Here is a 19078-nt window from a genome sequence, read left to right as displayed (position 1 = left end):
GAATTCTTTCTTAAATGTACATAATTTAACTAGGCAGGGCTTTTTTTCCCTCATAAAATAGGTGCAGGAACTCACGACCTCCCAAAGCCTCCCTTCCCTCACCTACGCACACACCCTCCAGACCACATCAAATTTCACTAACAGTGGGAGGGTCTTAAAGGGGCATTACATACCAGGAATGCATAGTACAGTACACAGCAAGTACAGAGTGCAGAGTTCAGGGGGCCACTGCATACAGAATGCAGCATTCAGGGGTGGGCTATACACAGAGTGCAGAGTTCAGCCTTCTTCTACAGCTGCCCATGCACATCTCACTTTCACCCCTCTTCTTCTCTAGTACCCCCCAAAGCACTGTAGGTGGCTCTGCCTCTCTTACTCACAGGGAGATCATCCAGTGGCGGTGTCAGCATCCGCACTGCACCCCGGGACACTTGCATCTCCCTTGTCCCAATTCTGCATTCAGTGAGAGATGTTCAGGAGATCAGATCTGTGGGAGTTGTTGGGAGACAAGCTGTCATTTGTAAACACAGAAGCCGTACTTCTGTGTTTACAAGTGATAGTGGTGAGCAGAGAGCAGAGTGAGTGTCTGAGCCAGAGGTGGTGGAACTAAATTCCACCAAGTTCCAGCTAAAAAAAATCCCTGTAACTAGGTACTCACCTTTACAGGTAAAGTTGATCCAGGGAAAATCTGATTGCCTCTCGGGGGATCAGAAAGGATTTTTTCCCCCTGCTGTAGCAAATTGGAGCATGCTTTGCTGGGGTTGTTTGCATTCCTCTGGATCAACTGTGGGTGAAGAATTGTTTATAAGGAATTGTAGTTTTTATTTATTTTTTGGTTGAACTGGATGGACTTTTTTTTTTTTTCAATCTGGCTAACTATGTAACAAATATACTCACAATTGTCTCTTAGGAGGACAGAAATTACCCAATTGTGTAAACAAAATCAACTAGCCAATAAAAATGTAGTTTCGGGGCAGTCCTTATTTTTTAGAAATAAAAAAAAAAATACAATAAATCACAATACATATCAATATGGACATAACCTAGTAAATGTCAGCAGGAACTAACTGCTTGGACCTTGAAGAAGGGGTAACACCCCGAAAGCTTGTCCTGAAAAATTGTATGTTAGTGCAAATAAAAAAAGTATCACGGACAGTACTCAATTTTCTCTAGCAGGAACTAAAAAAGACTTTCAGAGAGAGGGGGATAGAAAATCTCCCCCCTTCAGATTTGAGAAGGAGAGAAAATAAATAAAATTAAAAATTAAAAAAGATCATACATTGTAATAAAATATGTGAGTATTAAAAGTTAAACTATATATATATATATATATATATATATATATATATATATATATATATATATATATATATATATTGATGTAAGAGAGAGAAAGGACTCCTTATATAAGCTAACTCAAAAGAAATAAGGATACTTATAATCTCCTGGTGCCTGGTGCAAACTGCACCAGGAGCGGAATCCTTTTGACATACTGAATTACACTCTGAACCAAATCCTATGTTGCTAGATAAATCCCCTACAAAACATCACTAGGCTCCCCTAAAGAAGGGGAGAAAAATAAAAAGAAAGGGGGAAAAAGTCAGAGAAAAAAAAATAAAAAGGACAAAGAAGAGGGAGGAAAGGGGATAAGACAAGCTATATACCTAATTTACAGTGTTTGCGGGAATCGAAGAGGCATCCAGAGTAAGGCCCCGTACACACGACCGCGTTTCTCGGCAGAATTCAGCCAGAAACTCGATCGGAGCTGAATTCTGCCGAGAAACCCGGCCGTGTGTACACTTTTGGCCGAGGAAGCCGACGAGGATCTCGGCGAGGAAATAGAGAACATGTTCTCTATTTCCTTGTTGTTCAATGGGAAATTTCGGCTCGCCGAGATCCTCGGCGGCTTCACAAGGAACTCGACGAGCAAAACGATGTGTTTTGCCCGTCGAGTTCCTCGGACGTGTGTACGGGGCCTAAGAGAAATACCTATATATCTGGCCTAAGGTTCCCAGATCGAGTCCTTATTTTTCATGCACCAAGCTGGGCTTTCTCAGTTCCCTTATGCCCTGTACACACGATCAGATATCTGAAGGAATCTAATCCGATGAATTTTTTCGTTAGATATCCGATGAAGCTGACTTCCATCAGTCTTGCCTACACATCATCGGTCAAAAATCCGACCGTGTCTAAACACGGTGACGTAAAACACTACGACGTGCTGAGAAAAATAAAGTTCAATGCTTCCGAGCATGCATCGACTTGATTCTGAGCATGCATGGATTTTTGACCGATGGACTTCCACACAGACGATCGTTTTTTTCTATTGGTTTTTTATCCATAGGAAAAATTTAAAACATGTTCTATTTTTTTTCACCGATGGAAAACAAACCGATGGGGCCCTGCACATACGATCGGTTTGACCGTTGAAAACAGTCCAATGGTCTGTTTTCATCGGACACAAAATGATCGTGTGTACAGGGCTTTACTCTGATGTTTGAGTAGATGCAGCCTCTTCTGTCTTATTCTCTCTTTTACTACAGCCCTTCACACAGAAAAGTTGTTTCCTTTCTTAGCAGGCTCTCAGTGTGCTCTCAGTGTGCCTTACTGAACAAATATTACATATGCAGAATGCATTTAACCTATGACCGCATTGTCCAATAGTAACATAAACATATATTTGTTTTTATTTTCACCCTCTCACATCTTTTTTTTCTTTTGTAGAAACATCCCACTTGCAATATGTATATCAATGGGAACTGTAACAGTTGGGTATGTCTTAACCAATGTGGCCTACTATACAACCATTACAGCAGAAGAACTATTAGCTTCCAGTGCAGTTGCTGTGGTAAGAAAACATAAAACCTATGTAATTGGTAATCTACAGATACTTTTTATGCAGATATTTGAATTGCTATGATGATATTTATTGAGTTGTAATCTGTTTGTCTCAAACCTAAGAATAAGTGAGATCTTCATGTAAACTAATAACCATGCATAGATTTGTGGTGGAAAAACTTGCCATTCACAGGATGTAAGCAGCACAATGTGTTTGGCATTTATACAAATTTTAGAATGTATGTACAGTATTTCATCAAATTTAGCTGGCTATTGGCAACAGTGGAGAATACACTGTTCAGACATATCCTGATACTCTTTAGCCTTTTTCCTTACCACAGTCTTCAGCACACTTTCCCATGCATATATATAGTACAGACCAAATGTTTGGACACATCGTCTCATTCAAAGTTTTCTTTATTTTCATGGCTAGGAAAATTGTAGATTCACACTGAAGGCATCAAAACTATGACTATGAATTAACACATGTGGAATTATACATTACAAAAAAGTGTGAAACAACTGAAAATATATTTCATATTCTAGGTTCTTCAAAGTAGCCACCTTTTGCAGCAGACACATCTCTAGAACTGGTAAGAGGAGACTGTGTGAATCAGGCCTTCATGGTAGAATATCTGCTAGGAAACCACTGCTAAAGAAAGGCAACAAGCAGAGGAGACTTGTTTGGGCTAAAGAACACAAGGAATAGACATTAGACCAGTGGAAATCTGTGCTTTGGTCCGATGAGTCCAAACTTGAGATCTTTGGTTCCAACCCCCGTGTCTTTGTGCGACGCAGAAAAGGTGAAGGGGTGGACTCTACATGCCTGGTTCCCACCGTGAAGCATGGAGGAGGAGGTGTGATGGTGTGGGGGTGCTTTGCTGGTGACACTGTTGGGGATTTAATCAAAATTGAAGGCATAGTGAACCAGCATGGCTACCACAGCATCTTGCAGCGGCATGCTATTCCATCCGGTTTGCGTTTAGTTGGACCATCATTTATTTTTCAACAGGACAATGACTCCAAACACACCTCCAGGCTGTGTAAGGGCTATTTGACCAAGAAGGAGAGTGATGGGGTGCTGTGCCAGGTGACTACCTCTTGAAGCTCATCAAGAGAATGCCAAGAGTGTGCAAAGCAGTAATCAAAGCAAAAGGTGGCTACTTTGAAGAACCTAGAATATGAAATATATTTTCAGTTGTTTCACACTTTTTTGTTATGTATAATTCCACATGTGTTAATTCATAGTTTTGATGCCTTCAGTGTGAATCTACAATTTTCATAGTCATGAAAATAAAGAAAACTCTTTGAATGAGAAGGTGTGTCCAAACTTTTGGTCTGTACTGTATATATATATATATATATATATATATATATATATATATATATACTCTGCATTTAGCATAGACTACATATTCAGGTTGCCAGGTTGCATGCATGGATAAGGTCTGGTATGGATTTTGGGAGGGACCCCCACGCCATTTTTTTTGGTGCAGTGTTCCCCTTTAAAATCCATACCAGACCTAAAGAGCCTGGTATGGATAGCCATGACTAAGCACTGATCGCAGTGTGAAAACTTGTAGGCTGTATTCCACCCTTTGCTGTTATTTGTAGTGCATTTTCCACCTATTTTTTAAATAAAGACAACCTAAGGTTTTTTTTGGAGGTGCGGCTGTCCATCCTTCCAACTTCTGCATTTAAAAACAGTAGAGATATTGCTGGCGCAAATGAAAATATATTAAATTATAATAGTGGGTGTGCTGCAATCAAGAAAGAGGGCTCAAGACACCTGAATGGTGCCTGGTCCTTTAAGAAATATGTGTGATAAGTGGATTGTGCTCCCCTTTTTTCTCTCACCACCTATTTCTAGGTACTGGTTAAATTATTGGTCATTGATACGTATCACCTCTGTTTAAATGAATGTGCCAATATTCTTCTCAAAGAAATTATAAAAGCACACAGAAAAGACATAAAACTATAAAGCTTACATGAATCTGCCCATACAGTTATGACATAGTGCTTACATATTATTTTAGTGCCCTTATCCAATATGTAAAAGGTGGCTGCCCATCCACGGCAAACAAGTGTTATAATAAAAAATGAAAAGAATATAATATGAAAAAGATAATGAAAAAACATATATATGTGACAATTGGGTAGAGGATTGCAAAATAGGTCCTCTATTCATTAGTCCCAGTGTGCTGGTCAAATATTCATACAAGTGCTTCTCCCGTGACTTTATAACACAGCGATAATGACACCACTTCTGTGATATTCCCGTCACTGCTAGAAATGGCCACTCACCAGATCTCAATCAATCAAATGCCTTTGGTTCATTCCCAGGATAACCACTCCTCTTACACGTCTGTTCACCAATTGCCAGATGCCTTGAATGTGCCAATGGGGTCTCTATCTCTCCTACAATGGCTCATAAAAAAGAGGAGTGCCCCTCATGGTGTAGTATGTAAAAAATGTATTGGCTATTTAAAAACAAACAGGTATTGCACTCACATTTAAATGTGCCCGTATGCCGGCACCAAGCTTCTCCAACCATGTATGCAAAGTGAAGCCAAGATGGAAGGTAAAAGGCGTTCCTTTCGTGTTCCCCCAGCGCCTACCTCACGATTAGCGTGCAATTCCGTGGGTATCAGCAGCCTCTACGCGTTTTGCATTCCTCTACCTAATTGTCACATATATGTTTTTTCATTATCTTTTTCATATAATATTCTTTTCATTTTTTATTATAACACTTGTTTGCCATGGATGGGCAGCCACCTTTTACATATTGGATAAGGGCACTAAAGTAATATGTAAGCACTATGTCATAACTGTATGGGCAGATTCATGTAAGCTTTATAGTTTTATGTCTTTTCTGTGTGCTTTTATAATTTCTTTGAGAAGAATATTGGCACATTCATTTAAACAGAGGTGATACGTATCAATGACCAATAATTTAACCAGTACCTAGAAATAGGTGGTGAGAGAAAAAAGGGGAACTTCTACATTTAGCCTGGTATGGATCTTGGGGGGACCCCCCCCCCCCCCCATTTTTTTAAAAGCAAGCAATTTAAATGACATTTTTCCTTTATAAATGTTATTTTGCTGCGGTACTGTTATAAAAATGGGAACGATGTGCTACTTTACAGGCAGACTAAGGGGACCCCCGGGGCACGATTTTTAAAGGAATATTTCATTTTTATTGTTTCACTTTAAGCATTATTAAAATCACTGCTCCTGAAAAACGTCTGTTTTAAAAAAAAAATTGCATTGATACATGTCCTCTGGGGCAGTACCTAGGTCCCAAAAAAAAACTTTTTATGGTAATAACTTGCATACAAGCATTTAAAATGAACACTTTTGATTTTTCACATTCGCATCCCATAGACTTTACCGGTGTTCGAATGTTCACACAAATTTTTTGTCTGTTCGCATGCTCTGGTGCAAACCGAGCCGGGGAAGGGGGGGTGTTCAACTCATCCCTACCAGTGAGGGGGATGAGCACATCAGCTCCAGCCACAGTCTCTGGTCCTCAATGAATAGATTAATAGCAGCAGTAGCCTTTGGCTCCTGCTGCTCTCATTTTGAATACAGTGACACGAGGGGCGGGGCCAAGTCCTCTTGTCTGTGTCAGTAGATGCAGGAGTGCTCTAATGGAAAGCAGCTCTCCATGGGGGCATTCTAGAAGAGAAGGAGCCATGAGCGTTTGCGAGGGGACCCCAGAAAAGGAGGATCGGGCCACTCTGCGCAAAACCCTTGCACAGAGGAGGTAAATATAACATGTTTGTTATTTAAAAAAAATTGCTTTACGCTCACTTTAATGGTCAGCAAACATTTGAAGGGGGGTTTATCTTCATAGACATCCATTTATAACAAAAATTGATAATAACAATCAGGCAGGGTTTTTGCTTGTTCAACTTGTAGAGTGACCTGCAGTCAGGTGGATGTCTACACCAAAAAAACTTCAGTGCGCTCACAAAGCATATATCTAAACATGCAATAAAACTACATACATGTTTATTCATGTGTAAAAAATATATTTACTGTATATACTCGAGTATAAGCCGATCCGAGTATAAGCCGAGGTACCTAATTTTACCACAAAAAATGGGAAAACGTATTGACTCGAGTATAAGCCGAGGGTGAGAATGCAGCAGCTACTGTAAGCAAATAAGAGGGTTAACAATGTCTCACGCCTCACTGTGCCAATTGAAACCTCACTGTGCCCATTGCAACCTCACAGTGCCAACCTCACTGTGCCCATCCTCACTGTGCCCATCGTCACTGTGCCCATCGTCACTGTGCCCATCGTCACCTAGTGCATCCTCACTGTGCCCATCGTCACTGTGCCCGTCGTCACTGTGCCCATTATTGGGGTACCTGAAATTGAGAGGCTGCCATTCATTATTTAAAACTTGCGGTCTCCTCCTGGTCCCTCCCGTGATGGGCGTTTCTCAGCTGACACAGTTCCGCCTATCACGGATGCTCTCTCATCCTTGGACTCAGTTTCCCAGCAGACACTGTGTTCACTGTTCTGCCAATCACGGACGTCCTCTTGTCCGAGGATGAAAAGGCGTCTATGATTGGCGGAACACTGAACACAGTGTCTGCTGGAATGGGTGAGGATGAGAGAACGTTCGTGATAGGCGTTTCTCAGCAGAGTTCTGCCTATCACGGAAGGGACCAGAAGGAGACCGCAAGTTTAAAACAATGGACGCCCACAGCCTCTCAATCATTTTAGGTACACTGACTCGAGAATAAGCCGGGGGGGGGGGCATTTCCAGCCCAAAAAAAGTGCTGAAAATCTTGGCTTATACTCGAGTATATACGGTTTATATTTTTACAGCCCGTGCATTTATTTGTCTGATCCAGGATGTCTCCAAAATCATAGCCAATTAATTTGGAATCATTTTTCACAACCGTGTATGCCACTCTGTCTCTCTATAAAACTTTTTAAAAACGTAATAAAGAAAAAACTGTTAAATAAAAATTATTACTGGCAAACCATTAAGATATCCTTGCACAGAATATAATGATCCATTATCTTGCGCAGCTTAAAAAATTTACTATTCTAGCATGTTGATTTTGTGTTTCTCTCGTGTATTATCTCTTGTATTTGGACATGAACTATGAAAACTTCAAAAATAATTAGCTTGTATGCAGATAAGCACAGCTGGGTCTGTATAATAATTTTGTAGCAAAATGCAGAAAAATATTATCTGCGTAGTGAAAAACTAGTTAACTAATTGTTTACAGTTAGACATAAAGAAGGCTGGTACATGCTCTTTTTCAGCTTTATAAGTAATAAGAGGGTCAAACTGTCACGCTTTCAGATATTAACACAAGTATATAAATTAATGAAATATCCATTCTTCATTTAAAGTGCTAACAAGCTAGTTTTTACTTTTTTTTGTGTAGATTGTTAATGTTTCTGATAATAATATTCGTCACGCTGTGTACATCTGTTCCTGGTAATTGGGTGAAATGGAAGAAAATGTTTTTATTTATGTCATTTAAGTTATTTAGATAAATAGATATTTTCTGCTCACAAATCTCTATAAACGTATTTCTGGTATTGCATTGATAAACTTAATGAAAGCTGCCGAAGACTCTTAATTATTAACTGCTTTTTTTCTCTTTTACTAATAGTCACAATAAAATAACCATCTGTGGGGAGGCACACACTATAGTCACAGATGGACGGTGTGTCACTGTGTCATTGTGTAAAGATGCAGCTAGAATTATGTCTAAGGCCTCGTACACACGACCGAGTTTCTCGGCAAAAACCAGCAAGAAACTTGCTGGGAGATATTTTTTTGCCGAGGAAACCGGTCGTGTGTACATTTTCGTCAAGGAAACTGTCGAGAAACTCGATGAGCCAAAAAGAGAGCATGGGCCAGATTCACATAGAATTGCGGCGGCGTAACGTATCGCATTTACGTTACACCGCCGCAAGTTTTACGGGCAAGTGCTTGATTCACAAAGCACTTGCCTGTAAACTTGCGGCGGCGTAGCATAAATCCGTCCGGCGCAAGCCCGCCTAATTCAAATGGGGTGTGTATCATTTAAATTAGGCGCGTTCCCACGCCGATCGTACTGCGCATGCTCCGTTTTGAAATTTCCCGCCGTGCTTTGCGCGAAATGACGTCGCACCGACGTAATTTTTTGAACGGCGACGTGCATTACGTCCTTTCCTATTCACGGACGACTTACGCAAAAAAAATGTAAAATTTGACGCGGGAACGACGGCCATGCTTTAACATGGCAAGTCTAAATTTAAGCCAAGAAATAGCAGCTGTAACTTTACGCCGGGAAAAGCCGACTAGCGACGACGTAAGAGAATGCGACGACCGCGCGTAACTTTGTGGATCGCCGTAAACAGCTAATTAGCATACCCGACGCGGAAAACGACGCAAACTCCACCCAGCGGGCGCCGAAGTATTACACCTACGATCCGAAGGCGTACGAAGCCGTACGCCTGTCGGTTTGAAGCCAGAAGCCGTCGTATCTTGGTTTGAGAATTCAAACTAAAGATACAACGCGGCAAATTTGAAAATACGCCGGCGTATCAGTAGATACTCCAGCGTATTTCAGCTGTGAATCTGGCCCAGTGTTCTCTATTTCCTTGATGGGAATGGAGAAAATTGGCTTGTCAAGTTTCTCGACGGCTTCACAAGGAACTCGACGAGCAAAACGATGTGTTTCGCCCATCGAGTTTCTCGGTCGTGTGTACGAGGCCTGAGAGTTGGAGATTGTGAAGGAACAAAGGTAGTCCACATCCAAACAGACCGGTGTGCTTGAATTAAGCAAGTAAGTACTGTAGTACATTAGCAGAAGAGTCTAGTTAGACAGAGAGGATGAGACTGGCATAGCTACTGTATGTTCAAAAGATAAATCTGTAATACATTTGTTTTTGTTATTATGCTAAATAACTCCTGCTTCGGCAGAACATCTTTAGTACTTTGACATTTGGATGAATACAAGTACAAATGCATTTTAAGCTAAATTTCCAATTGGTAGAGGATGTGAACAGCACAAGTAGAGTTCCTTCTGCTTAGTGCCTGCTTAACCCAACTTAAATGTAAGTTCTCTTATATTAAACTGGGTATGCATGTTGTTACATGTTCCATTGAAAGACACAGCACATCATGTTTGACAGGTCTGTGAAGTTCAAAGGAACAGTACCATTAGCTTTGGAATTGTGGAAATATCCCAGCCGCTATTAAAGTACCAATGCATTATTTGCTGGAATTGTAAAAATTGTGGTGAACTCTACAGTATAAGATCTGCAGTGGGTCTGCAGTATGAGGTACCTAGAACAAGCACAATGAAAGTCTGTCAATGCCTAATGCCGCGTATTTTTCGGCATGAAAAAAAAACGTTGTTTTTAAAAACGTCATTTAAAATGATCATGTGTGAGCTGCACATCGTTTTTCAGTTTCTGAAAAACGACAAAAAAAAAAGTTCCAACATGCTGCATTTTTTAACGTTGTTTTAAAAAAAAACGTTTTTCGGGTTGTAAAAAATGATCGTGTGTGGGCTAAAACGACGTTTTTAAACCCGCGCATGCTCAGAAGCAAGTTTTGAGATGGGAGCGCTCGTTCAGGTAAAACTACCGTTCATAATGGAGTAAGCACATTCATCACGCTGTAACAGACAAAAAAACGCGAATCGTCTTTTACTAACAAGGAATCAGCTAAAGCAGCCCAAAGGCAAATGGAACTTCCCCTTTAGAGTGCCATTGTATGTGTTGTACGTCACCGCGCTTTGTTCATCATTTTTTTAAAACGATGGTGTGTGGGCAACGTCGTTTTTAATGATGAAGTTGGAAAAACGTTGTTTTTTGAACATGCTAAAAAAACAACGTTTTCTTCTTATGCCGAAAAATGATCGTGTGTACGTGGCATCAGTTAACACAAATAAGGTTGCTGAAAATGCAAAACGATTCTTGAATAATTATATAACTCTGCTGGATACAGCAGATTACAGAAAGAGGAGTGCAAGCTCTGGGAATTCAAGTGATTTTAACAGATAGCTGTAGGGAACTAGGAGATGCATGCTAGTGCAACATTGGTGCAAACAGAGCAGCTGAAATCTTACAGGGATGTGAGTGTTCCGTAGCATCAGGGCTTTTTTTCAGGGGGAACTTGGGGGAACTCAGTTCCACCACCTTTGGCTCAGACCCTTCGGTGCCTGCTCACCACAATCACTTGTAAACACAGAAGTCTGGTTTCTGTGTTTACAATTGACAGCCCTGCACTCTGTGTGTAACCCCCCCCTGAACTCTGCACTCTGTATGTAAAGCAATCCTGGTATTTAATGCCCCTTTAAGACCCTTCTACTGTTTGTGAAATATGAACGGGGTCGTGGTTGAGTTCCTGCACCTATTTTCTGAAAAAAAAGCTCTGCGTAGCATCCAGGAAAATTCTGCATGGGAAGCCCTAACAAAACATGGAAGCACATTTGTTGTCTGAGGTGTAGTTAATGGGGATATGCAGTTGCCAAATGTCACCTGTTAGTGGATACTGGGCAAGGTAACTTAGCCTATGGCCTGTTTTTGACCACCAGATTTGTGTTGATAAAGTGTCTGCAGTCAAACCAAGCAGCCATGGAAAAGTCCAAGTCAAGTCTGCAGGGATTGCCAAGGCACATAGGGCCTAATCCACAAAAACCCGGCGCAACATATTTTTTCCCGTTTAAGTTACACCGCCGCAAAATCTCTACCTAAGTGCCCGATCTACAAAGCACTTACCTAGAAATTTTGAGCGGTGTAACTTAAATCCGTCCGGCGCAAGGCGTTCCTAATTTAATGGGGCGAGTCCCATTTAAATTAGGCGCGCTCCCGCACCGGACGTACTGCGCATGCTCCCGACGTCATTTCCCGGCGTGCTTTGCGCGGTTTTAGGTTGCGCCGGGTTTTGAGAATCGCGACGGGCGTAAAAAAAAAAAACGAGTTGCGGCGGGAAAAAAAAATTAAAGAAAAAAAAAAGACAGCGACGCGGGATAGAAGGGTCTACTTTTACAAGGTGTAAACAGTTTAGGCCTTGTAAAAGCAGCCCTAATATTGCGACGGCAAACTATTGCGACGGCAAACCGAAGCGGCATTTCGATGAGAAATGCCCCCAGCGGCGGCTGCGGTACTGCATCCTAAGATCCGACAGTGTAAGTCCCTTAGACATGTCGGATCTTCTGCCTATCTATGTGAAACTGATTCTGTGGATCAGTTCCATAGATAGAAACAGGGATACGACGGCGTATCAGTAGATACGCCGGCGTATCCCTTTTTTGGATTAGGCCCATAGGGTGCTATTTACGAAAGGAAAATTCACTTTGCACTACAAGTGCAAACCACAAGTGCAAAACGCACTTGAAATTGCACTGAAAGTGCACTTGGAAGTGCAGTCGCAGTAAAACTGAGGGGTAGATCTGAAATGAGGGGAAGCTCTACTGATTTTATTATCCAATCATGTGGAAGCTAAAATGCTGTTTTTTATTTTCCTTGCATGTCCCCCTCAGATTTACAGCAACTGCACTTCCAAGTGCACTTTCAGTGGAATTTCAAGTGCACTTTGCACTTGTAGTTTGCACTTGTAGTGCAAAGTAGATTTGTCTTTCGTAAATAACCCCCATAGTGTGTCTGCTGCTGCTTCATACCTTGGCTATATGAGTGGAATAGCAGGTCTACAGGATGAATTGTTTTTTGTTTTATTGCAACTGAAATGTGAAATTTTAGTCATGTGATAGGACCTTATTGAATGAGAAGAGTGCTGGGAACTCAGTGGAAGTCAGTGCAGAGAAGTCAGTCCTTGGTGAGTCTGGCAGTGAATTTGTTTGCCAATAAGTGTGAGTGACTCCAGTAACAGTACCCTCTATGTGTTTGTAGAAAGACTTCTCTCTGCTTAGTGCCCTGTACAGTGGGAAATAAAATGTTATACATGAATCTGAAAATTATATGGTGCTTGTGAAGTTACTCCTAGCAACAATGTCAGGTGAAACAAAGACAGAGAGGCCTGGAGTCTCTGAAAACGTTGGTGCTGCACAAGTGGGCAAGAGTGATGGAAGATGTGAAAATGTGTTAATGAAGCTTACCATGATTAAAAGTGTGGTGTACCAAACTACCTATGCCCCTGTTGTGGAGCAGCTCACTATCTCTGAGCCATAGAGGGTAATAGTGGATATGGCACACAGCAACGCCCAGGCTAGGCACACAGCAACTCCAAGCTCCATTCAACATGAACGACGAAGATTCGACGAAGCAGCGAAAAACATACAAACGTCAAATCTGTCATTGAAGGCTTATGGTGTCTGTCAAAAGTTCTAAGAAGATTCGACAAGCAGCTAAGCCGCAATCATACATTTCCAGTCAAATGCTCGGCCCATAAGCTACAGAAGAATTTGAATGTTGGTTGACAAGTAATAATAATGTATAAATATAATTATTACTAGTGTCATACAACATTAGAATTTTTCTATAGCTTGTAGGCGGAACATTCGACTGGAAATGTATGATTGCGGCATCGTACAGTTTAGCTTCTCTGTCAAATCTTCTTAGAACATTCGACAGACACAATAAGCCTTCAATGACAGATTTGATCTTAATTAATTGGGATTTTCAGACAAATGCATTTTTTAACAAAACAAAATAAATAAAAACACATTTCTGGAGTAGCTAAATAAATGTATTTTTCGGACGAAAACGAAATTCCAAATTCCAAAAGTGAGTATTTTTTTAAACCCCAAACATTATATATATTTTTTTAAAGCAAAGGCCCTAGAAAATACATTGGTGGGTTTTGCAATTTTTTATGTCACACGTTATTGCACAGCATTTTTTCAAATACAATATTTTTCGAAAAAAAATACATTTCTTGAATTTTAATGTAAGTAAATACATAATCAATTTTTTTGTAAAATATAAAAGATTATGTTACCCCGAATAAATAGATACATTTTACTAAAAGAGTTAACAGATTTACATGCATACCATCTATTATGTTGGCATTTAGATAATTTTTTCTCATTTTGTGATCACGTATATTGATGAATTAGTTATTCAAAGGAACAGTGTATCCTTTTTCTTTTTTTTTTTTTGCCCGAATTTTTATTAGTCCAGTATTCCAACATTTGGATTGCAGCAGTATATAGTACCTGTGTTGGTGCAAGATCTGCTTTTTTTCTTGTAACAACAAAGTACACACAAAATCCTTTGAAGAGGCCCTTCCATATCTGTATGCACTGATAAGAAGGCGCTTTTTGATGTGTGTGCAAATCTTTTCCTTAAAGGTGTTGATTGTTTTTGGAGTTTATGGTCACTTCCTTAGCAATGCATACAGATGTCGAAGGGGTCTCTTTGCAGTACATGGGTGTGAACTTGGTGTGGACACTGATGTTATTTGGAAGAGTTTTGCAATAATTCATGCCTTCCAATGGTAAATTCAGGGTTTCCAACTTTCAGTAGATTTATAAACAGTTTGTAAAATCCCTAATTTTTGTATCCATCCATGAATGTCTGTTACGGACATGCATGTTCAAAAATAAGGAATTCATGGACAGATACAAAAATTACAGATTTTGCAAACTGTTCATAAATTTACTGAAAGTTGGCAACCCTGGGTGCATTATATTCTTTCTAATAAAACAATCTATTAGTTTGTATCTCTGGATCTTTGATGGATTGGCACCTTAGGTCCTGTACACACGGTCAGTCCAAACTGATGAAAACGGAGTGAAGTTCAGTTTCATCAGTCCAAACCTACCGTGTGTATGGCCCATCAGACTTTTGTCCTTCAGACCAAAGTTTTAAAACTTGCTTTAAAAAACGGACTGATGGACTGATGACCGATCGGTCAAAACCGATGGTTAGTACGCAAAAGCATCGGTTCAAAACCCATGCATGCTCAGAATAATGTCGACGCATGCTTGGAAGCATTGAACTAGATGTTACACTCTTAAAATCTTCTGGTTTAATCTTGTCAATGATAATCACACAGTATGATTTCTTAGTAAAAACTGGAGACCTCAAAAAAAGAGCATCATTATTTATGTGTTTCATGGACAACATAGTTATTAAACAGAAATTAGACACGTATACATTTTTCTAACAATCATGTATTTTCTTTTCAGACATATGCAGAGCGTCTCCTGGGAAGTTTCTCATTGGCAGTTCCCATCTTTGTTGCTTTATCATGTTTTGGTTCCATGAATGGTGGGGTTTTTGCTGTATCAAGGTGAGATACTAAAACAACTATAACTGGTAATACAACAACTGCTAATTACAGTTGTTATTAGTGTTTATATAAATGCAGCAGAAAAACCACAGACCATCTGGTAATGATAGGTACAGATACATAATGCTAGAACTAAATGTAAAATTAATTTTATTGGAAAGTAGCAATACTTTACAGATCTAACACATGCACTTTATTTAGTTATAGTAATGTTACCATAAGGTTCATACTGTACATAGCAGTAAGACTGCAATGTAACCATAATAATCTAAGTGATTTTCTAATGCCACGTACACACGATCGGTTCATCCGATGAAAACGGACCGATGGATTTTTTCATCAGATATCCGATGAAGCTGACTTTCATCAGTCTTGCCTACACAGCATCAGTTAATAATCCGATCGTGTCGAACGCGGTGGCGTAAAACACAACAACGTGCAGAGAAAAATTAAGTTCAATGCTTTTGAGCATGCGTCGACTTGATTCTGAGCATGCATGGATTTTTGACCAATGGATTTCCCCACAGACGTTTTTTTAACCATCAGAAAATTTTAAAACAGGTTCTATTTTTTTTCACCAATGGGGAAAAAAAAAACTATGGGGGTCCACACACGATCAGTTCGTCCGATGAAAACGGTCCATCGGACCGTTTTTTTTTTTGTTTTTTGTTTTTAATTCTCTGTTTTTTTATTTTATTTTAAGAAAGAAAGAAATACAGAACAAAAAAAAGGAACAGACACAATCCAATAAAACATCATATGTGGATATCATAATACATCTTCCTCTTTACCTATATTCACATTTCATATATTACATCAAAGGAAAATAATAATATATCCCTGGCGACCATATAACTGGGAAAAATTACAAAAAAACTAAGTATTATTCCTTCTTTAACTTAAATCCATTCTTCCCCAGTTATTTCATCGCCCACCCTAGTTCCATATATTTCATACTTTTTAAACTGATTCCCTCCTTAATGCATCTCCCTTCCTTCCCCATTTCTTTTCCCTCATTCCCTCTCCCCTTATCCCCTCCTCAAGACCCCCATCTCCTCTACTTCCCCTCTCCGCTCCGTGCGGAACCCCCACCCCCTCCAATGTCTTCACCGGTGCACGCTATTCAGACACCCTTCCCATTTTTATTTTCTTTTTTTCTTTCTCTCACTATCAGACTAGTTCTTATTCTTGCACCCCAAATAACTTTTTACCTTCCTCTGATTGTACAAATGATTCCCAGGGTGCCCGTATTATTTTAATTTGTTCTTTCTTGTCTATCGTCCTTGGCAATAATTACTCCATTATTCCTATTTTCCTGACTTTTTTAACCTGCCTGGCGGTGTTCCCGAGTCTGACTCGGGGTTAGATTTTCCTGCTGCGAGCGGTAACCCCGAGTCAGACTCGGGCTTGCCTCGCTAGATCCACAGGCAAAGTTACTTACCTTGTCCCTGGATCCAGCGATGCCACCGCGCTGTGTGAGCGAGCGGGACCTCGCTCGATTCACACAGTGCCTCCGTGTGACGCCGATCTCCGTTCCCTGCGACGTTACGACGCACGGGGACGGAGAACGGCGCCAAATTCAAAAAAGTAAACAAGCACATTACATACAGTATACTGTAATCTTATAGATTACAGTACTGTATGTAAAAAAAACACACCCCCCTTGTCCCTAGTGGTCTGTCCTGTGTCATGCATGTCATTTTATATAATAAAAATGTTTCTTTCTCCCTGCAAACTGTAGATTGTCCATAGCAACCAAAGTGTCCCTTTATGTCAAAAATAGTTTTAGATCAGCTAAAAAACAGCGATAATAAATTATAATCACTTGCAGAATTGTGCGATAGCGATTTGTGGGGAAATTCGTCATAAAAAAAAAAATAATGACAGCAACAATTCTGCAACTGAGCAAATTTCAGTGATTTTGATTTGATTACATTATTGAATAATTTTTATTATAATTATATTATTATTTGTTATAATTATTTATAATTATATATTATATTATAATTTATAATTTTGTTTTTTAAAAAATGTCATACCCGGGATGCCTATTAGAAGCTTGTTTGGTCAGATTTAAGTAAGTTATTTCTAAAAATGACAGACCTACAATATAAAACGCCAAATTTCCTTGCAAATAATGGTACCCGCTTTCAGCATGTTTTTTCTGAAAGAATCATACCACCAGGGAGGTTAAGCCACATTGAAATTGAAGGTGCCTTAGGATCTTTCCAGTTTATTGCAATGCAGCTTTTTGCCACATTTATCAAATCACACATCACTGACCTCATACAGTATATCTTTTCTGTGTAATTTGTATATGATGTAATAGAAAAAAAGCAGGATCATCTGGAGTCTTATATTCGGTAAGTAATTGGGTAATTCTCCGAACTGTTTGCCAGAATTGTCTTATTATTGGACAGCCCCAAAATATGTGTATTGTTGTCCCTTTCTCCCCACAACCTCTCCAACATCTATCTGAGACTTCTGAAAAAATGTGTTTAGAAGCGCTGGCATGTAAAACCAACATGTTAGTATTTTATAGTTTAACTCTTGTATTTTCGTACACCTTGAAGATTTTAACTACAGGTCTATAATATTTTGGCACTGTACTGGGGAAAAAGTTTGGCCTAGATCTCTCTCTCATTTAGCCAGGCATGACATTTTAAAGTCTTCTGGGGGTGCAGTCAACAATGTATACATTTTGGAAACCACGTGGGTGATTGGCTCACCCCCCTCCCCCCCCACAATATTCCTCAAACTTTGTTAATACCCGATTTTTCTGTGTTACCCAGAGTTTCCAAAACATTTCGGACCTGCCGCGCTTGCCATACCAGTATTTCAAATCGCCCCCCACTTTGTGTTAATTCACCTATTGTTAGCCACCCCCTTTCTCCTATCGGACCATTTTCATCAGACGAACCGATCTTGTGTACAGGGCCATAACAGACATATACAATAGTTCACTAGTTAGGTAAAGCAACACATTTTCAGTGTCTGGGTTGATGGTGAAGTGTGATACATTCACTATGTACAAACATCTACAGTTTCTAGGCATTGGGCAATGTTCAACTCTAAGGCCCCGTACACACGACAAACATGTCTGCTGAAACTGGTCCGCGGGCCAGTTTCAGCAGACATGTTTGGTCGTGTGTAGTTACGAGCGTACAGAATTTCACCGTACATTTGCCCGCCGGGCCGTTTTTCAGCAGACATTTATTTCCAAACTTGTTTAAAACCGTCCGCTGAAATCCTGTCCGAACGGACATGTTTGGTGGTGAGTACACAAAACCAACGTACAAAAACCCCGCGCATGCTCAGACTAAATGAGGCCACGGGAGCGCTCGTTCAGGTAAAACTCACGTTTGTTTGGGATATGGCACATTCGTCAATAGAAAGATTAATTCTAGCAATAGAACACTGAAGCAAACCACACAATAAACAACACTTGATGCCGTCGTTTTATTCATTCTTCTCTTGCTAGAAATAATCAGTTATTTAGCTCATGTTATTTCAACTGAGTTGTTACTAATGAAAAGTGACATTTGTTAGCTGGGATGTAGTAAGATTTTAGCAATCTTTTTTTGGCCCGACGTATCATATTTTTAGTGGTCCTCCACATGTATATTTTTTTTTTTTTAAGGTTTAATGTTTATCTTTGCCACTTTTTTTATGTGTTTATAGTTATGTCACCATTTAGAATTTTTTAATAGCAATTCTTAGAATTTGGCTTTTGTTTGCATATTTTAACTGGATTATTTTGAAGGTTGTTTAAATTGTCTACCATGTTGGCACACCAAATGCCCCCCCCCCCCCCACATGAGTTAGTGAATTTTTTAGATGAAACATTTTATTTGTTTGTAATGTTTGATGCCTAAAATAATCCCCACAGTATTACAAACAATAGGCACGTTTTTAAATTCAACAAAAACGCTTTTATTTTAGCAAATGATAAAAAGGAACAAAAACAGAATGGCAGCACTTGAACAGCTAGCAAAATACATGCAAACTTGCATTGT

The 19078-nt window shown here is 39.7% G+C and overlaps 1 protein-coding gene across 1 annotated transcript in view; it reads left to right on the top strand.

The window, feature by feature from the left end:
* Window positions 1–19078, top strand: part of SLC7A11 (solute carrier family 7 member 11) — a 361100-nt gene that overhangs the window by 228180 nt on the left and 113842 nt on the right. Inside the window, 2 exon segments of the mRNA XM_040330993.1 lie at window positions 2725–2848; window positions 14959–15088. Coding sequence (XP_040186927.1) covers window positions 2725–2848; window positions 14959–15088 — 254 coding nt within the window.

This window comes from Rana temporaria, chromosome 1 (genome assembly GCF_905171775.1).
Source record: "Rana temporaria chromosome 1, aRanTem1.1, whole genome shotgun sequence".
Classification (NCBI taxonomy): Eukaryota; Metazoa; Chordata; class Amphibia; order Anura; family Ranidae; genus Rana; species Rana temporaria.
This window is presented reverse-complemented; position numbering and strand designations above follow the sequence as displayed.